Source organism: Rhodamnia argentea, chromosome 10 (genome assembly GCF_020921035.1).
Source record: "Rhodamnia argentea isolate NSW1041297 chromosome 10, ASM2092103v1, whole genome shotgun sequence".
NCBI classification, from domain to species: Eukaryota; Viridiplantae; Streptophyta; class Magnoliopsida; order Myrtales; family Myrtaceae; genus Rhodamnia; species Rhodamnia argentea.
In genome coordinates, this window is record NC_063159.1 from 22,262,881 (window position 1) to 22,271,647 (window position 8,767).

At 38.5% G+C, this 8,767-nt stretch overlaps 1 protein-coding gene across 2 annotated transcripts; it reads right to left on the minus strand.

The window, feature by feature from the left end:
* Window positions 1–1,246: 1,246 nt before the first annotated feature.
* On the minus strand, window positions 1,247–4,608 carry LOC115735151. 2 transcript variants are annotated; one of them, XM_030666262.2, is made up of 5 exons: window positions 4,212–4,606; window positions 3,974–4,084; window positions 2,375–2,443; window positions 1,569–1,614; window positions 1,247–1,492 (listed from the first exon to the last, which is right to left on the minus strand). In XM_030666262.2, exons 1-5 carry the CDS (start codon window positions 4,350–4,352, stop codon window positions 1,485–1,487), a joined length of 375 nt encoding a protein of 124 aa, XP_030522122.1. In that variant the 5' UTR covers window positions 4,353–4,606; the 3' UTR covers window positions 1,247–1,484. The 2 variants fall into 2 exon arrangements, with proteins under 2 accessions (XP_030522122.1, XP_030522123.1); XM_030666263.2 differs by having other exon boundaries at window positions 1,247–1,614; window positions 4,212–4,608.
* Between the last annotated feature and the right edge of the window lie 4,159 nt (window positions 4,609–8,767).

The window sequence follows — 8,767 nt, forward strand, 5'->3', positions numbered from 1 at the left end:
TAGAAATTAGGAAGAATAAGAAACGGAAAAAGCACTTGACTTGTTGATGCGGGAGCATCGGGCTTTACCGATCAATTCTCAAGCTCTAACTCCGAACCCGTCGATTGATCCTTATTTCAACAAGCAAAAGCCAACTTCAACTACAAATTTGACTTGATGGGTTCAAATTGAAGATATCGACTCAGCAAGAGAGATGTTGATTTAATAGCTCTTGACATTGACATTTTACGGTGTCATTTAGGCTGCCTAGATTGGTGTACGAATATAGAGAGTTTTATCAAGTTTCAATGCATCTAATAATTAGTCGCATGCATTAAGTGTCTTAATTCACAGCTGTTTAGGTGAGTTCCCAAGAGTTTTTTCAATTTTCGGAAAAATTCGAATAGTCATTCCTTTTGCTTAGCAATATCTCTATAAACAGACATGTAATCTCGATTTTAAGGATATCGAAAATCCGAATATTTGAATATATGATATGTTCCCATCTTTTCTCAGCAATTGCCCTCTCAGACTTTACCGATGCTCAAACATGTAAATGCCCAATGTTAGAATTGTAAGAGGCCCTCACAGTAGTACACCATGAATAAGGTCTTGAGAGATGATCGTTTATGCTAGAGAAGGATCCATTGCAGTCGTGGATCCCCAAAATCTCATAGAAAATTGGGTTGCTATAAGCATTCACGGCATTATTTTCATCGCGCTCATCTTTTCGGTGCTCAATCATCAAGACCGTATTAGCATCACGGATGTCGATAGTTTTACAGAGCCCAACCTTGCCAAGGGCGAGCCCCCCTTGTAATACTTAAGGGCACACACGCCAACACTTCTCATTAAAATTTCTGCTCCAGAAATACTTCTAAGATTAAAATCTATTTGGTTACGCAACTTTTAAAGCAAAAATCAATTTAGTTACGCAACTTTATTTTTCTACTTTCCGAGCATTTTTTTGCTCTAGAAGTAGTTTTGAAGACACTTGAAAAAGCAAAAAAAAATTTACCTTTCTCCAAAAATAGAAAAATCAACTTATGGCCAAAAGTTAATTTCTAGAGCAGAAATTTAGCCACGCGCATCCGTAGAAAACCAAACTGTTTCCAATTACATCACGTAACAGTGCTGGGCCCTGCGATTCTACATTTGATTCTCCAAGGAGTAATAAGAATCTTACCTCGAAGCAACATTCGCGATTTCTTTCACAGATTATCCCAAATTAGCGCCAAAAGAAAAGGATCTATAAGACAGCCGCAAATACTTGACAACGCTATATCTATTACGCACTCGTATCTTGGAGACAACTCCGGTTTAATTGGAGAAAGATCGAGCCTACAATTGACTATGACCTACAAATGTGCAACTGTAAAGCCAACACTATGTAATACATTATTTCCACGACCAAGATACCTACTCAAGTGACCGGCTCAGGTGTCAATCAAAATGGTCCGTTCACAAGTACGAGCAAAAGCAAAATCCTCTTCATAGTCCACTCTCTACGATTCTGTCACAACAAGAAAAGCGTTAATTCGCAATCACATGCTTGTTTCTAAACTAAATAAGAGTCTGAAGCACTTAACGATCTATGAACGACTTGTTCATGAGGTTAACAGCCGAATCCATGAACTGCATCCAGAGAAACAGAAACCAATATTTGCTATTAGTAATGTGCCTTGGAAATCTACAACTATTGAGGTAAACGATGCAACAACTAGTTCTCAAAGCATGAATGGAAAGACAGAAAAAGAGAGACTGGCCCCTACTACTAGCAGAAATGAGCTACAGAAGCAGATTGTTTACTTATTTAAACAAACAAAGGACCTATGCAATCGAAAACTTCTAAAACCATGCTTGGCAAGACAACCAATCGTCTTAAGAAGAAATCCATCAGTCCTACACAGCATGACACAATGTCTACTCTCTCCTCTTTTCATCACAAAATCTAGGGCGTCCTGTACTTCTGTGTACATAACAACATAACCCACTTTTAGCTATTAGCACCCATAATTAAGATGCAACTTAAATTCCATAAAACAATATACGTAAGGGCAGTTATGCTTCTGACGGAACATCAAATTCTCCATCGAAAGAACTAATGACAGACCCTCTAACTGAAAAAAAAAGATAGACTTTCCCAACAAAGTCTATCATTTGCTAAGTTCATATAGTCATGGATTTTCCACAGCAGGAGAAAACCCACAATAAAACTTAGGAGAAAAAATCCATTTCAGAATAACTGAAAAAGAGGGTCTCTACAGGAATGAAATTGACTAAAGTGCAGCAGCCATATTCCCAGCCGCTACTCAGAAAAAATCAATTCATATTTCAAGAACAAAGAAATCATAACACAAACTGATAAGGACGAGAGAGAGAAAAACATAAGTACCTTCCCAAGCAATTTCAGTTCCCTTTCAACAGGTTCCATAAACTTCAGGTCAACGTTAATTGGCCAGACCTGTGTGGAGAAAGATGCATGATATCAACAGAAGAGAATAAGGATACCATGAAACACAATGAAGAATGATATCCAAACCACTCTCGTCATGCACATAAAAAAGGTAAAACAATGCTGAGCAACCAATTTCTCACGCCAACATCTGACAGAGAGGAAAAAACATACAAACAGATGGGAGAAGTGCTTTCTTCCAGCATCCTCTTATAACAAAGTAACACAAGAAGTCATAATAAGGAAAATGTAATCTGCATAACTAACTGTTTAATATCAATGTTTCCATGATTAAATATTTGAATGTCCAAGTACAAAAACATAGCAAGTACAGAGAAACTCCATATTAAGCAGGATAAAGATATAATATTCACCATTTCCTTCACAATATTCCATGAGAATATTGCAACACTAACCAGATATTCAAGAGGTCATAGCAGTGACAGTTCAAGGAGTGTTCCTCAGTCGAGAGAGAGAAGAGAGATGCAAAACAGAGTTTGTGATTAACTTCTCTTGTTTTTTAAGTAGTTTCGGATCAACTCTTCACAATGACCATCTCAAGAGTTAATATCTCCAAGAGTAGTTGCAAGAGGTTATTTTGCTCATAGTCAGAACCACATACAGTTCCGGCAGCTCCAAAATTAGTTTCCAACATTTCCTATAGGTTTCCCGGAGTCGTAGCTTCAATCAGCTTGGTGAGACTGGGGATCACGGGGTAGCAATTCATTAAATTTTCCCATCAAATTACCTGATGGCGTGATAAAAAGGAACAATCTTGTCAAAGGACAAAAATAACAGAACTCCCACCATCAAGTCCATAAAACCCTAAAGCCACTTAATGCGCCACATCATATATACACAAGTAATCTCGCTTCAGGATTCGGAATATGAATATTTCAGCCAATCCTAAATTTAAACAATCTGAAAAAAAAGCTACCCCGGTATTCTAACACCAACTGTGAATTAGCAAAAACACTTAATCGTAGATCCTAGACCCCCGAAAAATATTAGCAATTATATCTTTAAAGAACCAACCTGTTGAGAACCAGGAAAGCAGAGACCTTATCTCATTGTCAGGCAAAAACTCTCTGTATTTCTCGAAGAGGCTAGATGAGTATGAAAACACATTTAATTTTGTGGCAAGTCGATCAAATTTGGACAAACCAGCAAGTGGGGCTATCGAGGTCATATAACCTAGGCACAGACAGACAGGGAAAATGCACTCTAGAATCAGTGGCTCTGTTGAGCAAGAACGCACATTCATCCTCAAATGGCAGGCCTCAATTTGGCAGTAAAAATCATGTTCTAGCGACAGGGAACATTCCAGCACTCTAAATGCATCATTGGACAACGACCAAAGAGACTAAGAAGATAAACCAACAGGTAAAACCAAGAGAATTCGAGACCCTCACGAAAAATGAAACAATCAATTTCCCTCGATACATCATATTAAGTTAAACTCGAAAAGAAAAACAAGAACAGCCCATTGTTCCATTTGATAACTTCAGGAATGGGGCAAAAAGAAAATCCCTAAATCACCTTGACACCGAGTAATTTAACAGGCGGAATTTGACCAGGCACGATACAATCCGGTCCCGCAGCTTCCACCACCGCTCCAATCCCCAACCCACTCCCGATCGGATCAGGATGCTGCCACAACACACCAATGAACCCGATGCTTGAACGAATTCCAAATTCAACTCAACAGAACCTTCGGAAACCACTCCAGGACAAGCGAGCAACACGGGCATGGAAGGAGGGGGAGGGACTCACTGACCTTCATGACGGAGACAGCGTAATCGGAGTAAGGCGTGTGCGAGACGCGGAGGACAGGGTTGTGGTGGATCTTGGGGATGGGCCTGCCCGAGGACGCCCTCCAGGGCACGTCCTTCTGGAGTGGAGCTCCTTTCCTGGACATCTTCGTATATGGGTGTGGGCGCGGACTTGTGTGATGAGGTTTGTGAAGCGACTACGATGGTGGTCTTGAGAGGTCAGCGATATGCTGAAGAAGAAGAAGGCGGCGGAGGCGGCGGAGGCGGCGGCGATGTGTGGGTGGTGGCTGCGAGAGAGCGGAAGGTTGTAAGGTGGTGGCTGAGAGCCCGAAGAGAGGCGGTGCGACTTTGTGATGAACAGAGAGATTGAGGTTTATCCAAAAGAAGATTTGTTCGCCACCATGGTTTATCAACTTATCTACCGGCTTTGCCTTGCTTTTATCATTTCTTGTTTTGTGTGGAGTTTTCCTTTCTTTTTTTTTTTTTTTTTTTCTCGTTAGAGTTTAAAGATTTTTCATATTTTTTGGAATTTTTCTCCATTTTATCTTTTATATAAATTTAGAGTACCTTCGTGCCTTGAACGAAACATCTAAATTATACATAAATTAAAGAAGCAAAAGTCAATCCATACGCCCACTTAAACTTGCTCATGTGGTTGAGCAACTCGGGAAAATCAGTCGATCGAACTATATTTTCAATTTTTAGATCAAAAACCCGACTAGGTGGCCTACTTGCTCCGATTAAGCAGAAAATCGTCTTACCACTTTATAGTAAGTTTTACACCTTCACATTTACCAATTTCAAAACCATGAAATCTCTTGAGTTCTTTTATTATTGACGAATTGTCGAATAATTGTCCCTTTTTTCTTCATCCTAGTTAGTATAATCCATGTAATGTGAGATTTAGGAAGGCTGTTAAGAAAACAATAGAGATATTTTAGGGTTTTGAAGTTGGTAATTTTGAAGATACAAGAATTACTATAAAGCGAAAGGCGACTTTGCCCTTATAAATCATAATAAGTAGGTCATTTAGTCAGATTTCAGTATAAAAGTTCTTTTTTTTTTTTTTTGGGGGGGGTGAGAATAACATTCCATTCATTTTCAAAAAAGAAAAGAAAAACATTGTAATCCAATTATTACAACTTCAAAATAAAATAAGTTTCAAAGAACAAGATAAAGTATCAGAACAAGGATAGCGGTCACAAGCTCAAAAAAGTAAATCTATGACTTCTTCAAACCAAAATCGATCGCCGATCTCCAAATTCGTTTTTAGTAATGAGCATACACCGAGATGAAGATCTGTTCCTACGGATTTTTTCCTTTCGGCGATGCATGCCTAGATTCGACGTCCTCAAGACCATATAGGGATGAGCATGGTTCCAAGGTATAATCTAAAATGCTAAACCGTAACCGTTGGAAACGAATCGGGTTTTCAAGTTTCAAGCTATGTAGAGTAGGTTTCAAGTTCCAAAAATCGAAGAACCAATTTCGATAAGTAGGTTTTAAGTTCCAGGTTACCTAGAACCTATAACAAGTTTTTCTGTTTTTCTTGATATATGTCTTTGCTCGATCCCGCACTATTCCATACCGTCCGATGATGCGTATGTAATTTGAAATCAATAGTCTGAGATTTTATTTTCGGTGATATTTATGGTTGAAATTTTTACTTTGTTAATGTTTCATATTTATTATATTTATTCATAACCAAATATGAGTAATGGTAAGTGGATTGTAGCAACAAATGATGGTCATTAAATATGATAGATTCACTGCAACCATTCAATTAAGAATATGGTAGGTTCCAAGTGTTGACGCCTAAATTTTGACTAATCTATTTTTTGCATAAAAATTAGAATTAATTTTAGTTCTAAACAAAAATCATCTTACATATTCATTTAGCATTGGCATATAATTTGAGCTTAATTTAACAAAGGCCTGGACTAGGCATGGGGTGGAAAAATGCACCAAGAAGATTTGGGCTTGAAAGAAATATTTTCTCGGGGATTGTATTGCAAATACTTGAAACTTCATGGATCGTATTGCAAATACTCGGAACCTCGGGGATCGTATTGCAAATACTTAGAACTTCGGGGATTGTATTGCGAATACTTGAAACTTCAGGGACTGTATTGCAAATACTCATAACTTCGGGGACTATATTGCAAATACTCGGAACTCCAGGGACTGTATTACAAATACCAAAAGGAGATGGAGAAAGGAAAATGGTGAAGAGAAGATAATGAAAGGAAGATGGTGAAGAAAAGATAAAGAAGAGAAGGTAATGAAAGGAGGATGGTGAAGAGAAGATGAAAATGGAAGGTGAGGAAATGAAGATTAAGAAGAGAAGATGAATATGAAGAAGAAAAGATGAAAATGGAAGGTGAGGAAATGAAGATGAAGAAGAGAAGATGAAAATGGAATGTGAGGAAATGAAGATGAAGAAAGAAGATGAAGATGATGAAGAAAGAAGATGAAGATGGAAGATGGGGAAATGAAGATGAAGAATGAAGGATGAAAAACTTTGCCTATAAAAGAAGAAGAGTTCTTGAAGAGAAGAGGGTTTTTTTTTTTAGGAAAAGAGAATTGAGAGAGTTTTTAGGAGGGAAAAGAATTGAGAAAGTTCTTGAGAAAAACCAGAAAAGAAAATTCGAGAGTGAAGAAAAGAGCTTTAGTCGAGCATCATCTTTGATGAGTCCCGACACATACTTCACCTCTCGCCACCCAACAACGCCACTGCTTGCCATTTTCGACGACAGCCACGTTCTTCCAGCTCCAAGATCTTAAACGAAATTATAACGTGTATGTGAGTAAGATTTTGTATAATAGAAGGTAATCTTCTCCATCTCGATCTACAAAGATGTAATCGTTTGGTTTGAACAGTTGTTTGTTTATTTTAGATATGCCACGTGTTCCAAAGTTTAGCATTATTACATGTTAATTTATTTTTGTGAATACTCATGACTGGCTGCATTTCTTTCTTTCTAAATCATCCATGGTATATATCGCATAAAGTTCAATGTCTTACGTTCTCATAAGAAAAAAAAAAAGAAAAAACCAAACCGCACCTTTGAGTTTCAAGTAAAATCCATCAAAATTTCCAAATCGGACATTTTTCATGAAAATGGTACCGAAAGGGCGTTAGAGTAATCTAGCGTAACCAAATCCCCGCATTCAAAATCTCCGGTTCGTAGAAATAAGATAGTTTTCTCCCGCTATTTTATTTAGGTTTCTAATCGACCTACCGAAAATGATTAGTGGCGACTCTAAATTCAAATTACATTGTTTGTTAATTATTCGAACCTTAAGTTGCGATTTGGTATGGACTTGGGAGAGTCCGAGTTAGGTTAGTTAATTAATTAACCCGATAATCCGTTAGCCCGTAAATTAACTTGTTTATTTTTTAGGTCGCGACGACTTAGCGACTCCTTCGGGGAAGTAAAGAGGACTTAGGCCGGATAATTTCATGAAAAAGAAAATCACTTGGTTTGGCAATTTTTGTTGAATTTTAATCCCTAGGTGTTAAATGATTTTGCGGGAAGGAAGTTATAAGGGGAGGAGTCCGTAGCTAACCTCTGTTTTGCAGGCTTGGTGATGAGAATTTTAATTTTTGAACTATCGGAGTATCGATTGCTTTTAAAATGTCGTGCATGCCCCTAATATAATTGCACTACACCACCTTGACTTGTGACCGAACCCGGGTCATCCGATAGTTTCAAAATGGTATTTATGCGGTTCTTTAACCTTGGCGGTAAGACTTCGCTAAAGGTTATCCCACTTGGATCCCGAATTCTTCAAAAAAATGGCTCAAGGGTTGTTCTCATGCACGCGAGGCAATGATGCATGAGAGTTGCCCTTGTCGACCGAACCAAGCCGAGATGATTAGACCCGACTAGTCATGACTATGTATGCGAGGTGGCAACTAGTCATGATGAACGTGCACGAGACTGCGACATGTCGCTCCGTCTTTCATTTCACTTTGCTAAAAGAACTAAAATCTGAATCCACAATTCATGCGCATGTCTTTGTGATTGACATTTTCTTCCTATGAGCGGTAATTTCTTGTCTCTTATGCCCTGTTACCTAATTTTTATTTTGGGCTGGTCCATGGTTTAGGTTGATTTAATTGGCACGTAATCTATATATGAATGGGTCGCAACGATATCCGTTTCGTGCCTACTCCGAAGCTAGAGCTCAATAAGCTATGGGGTAAATTGAAGTCGGATGGCCAGCAGTACGTGCTCAAGCGTATCGGGTTCATGTTGCCGATTCTTGAGATCGATGTTCGGAGCGGGATCATGCAAGCACTTGCTCATTTTTGGTGCCCCGAGACGACCACATTTGTGTTAGGAGGTAAGTTTGAGCTCACACCCACCTTGGAAGAATACAAGATTGCCATTGGAAAATCAATTGAGTTGGATATGGTTGAACCACCTATTCGGGTAGATCCGATGGTAGTGCTTGCTGAATTTTTGGGTTTGACTAAAAAAAAATTTGAAAAAGTGCGGAAGGGTAACTGTCGGGCATGTCCATTATCTTTCCTCATTGAATGTTTTGAAAATAA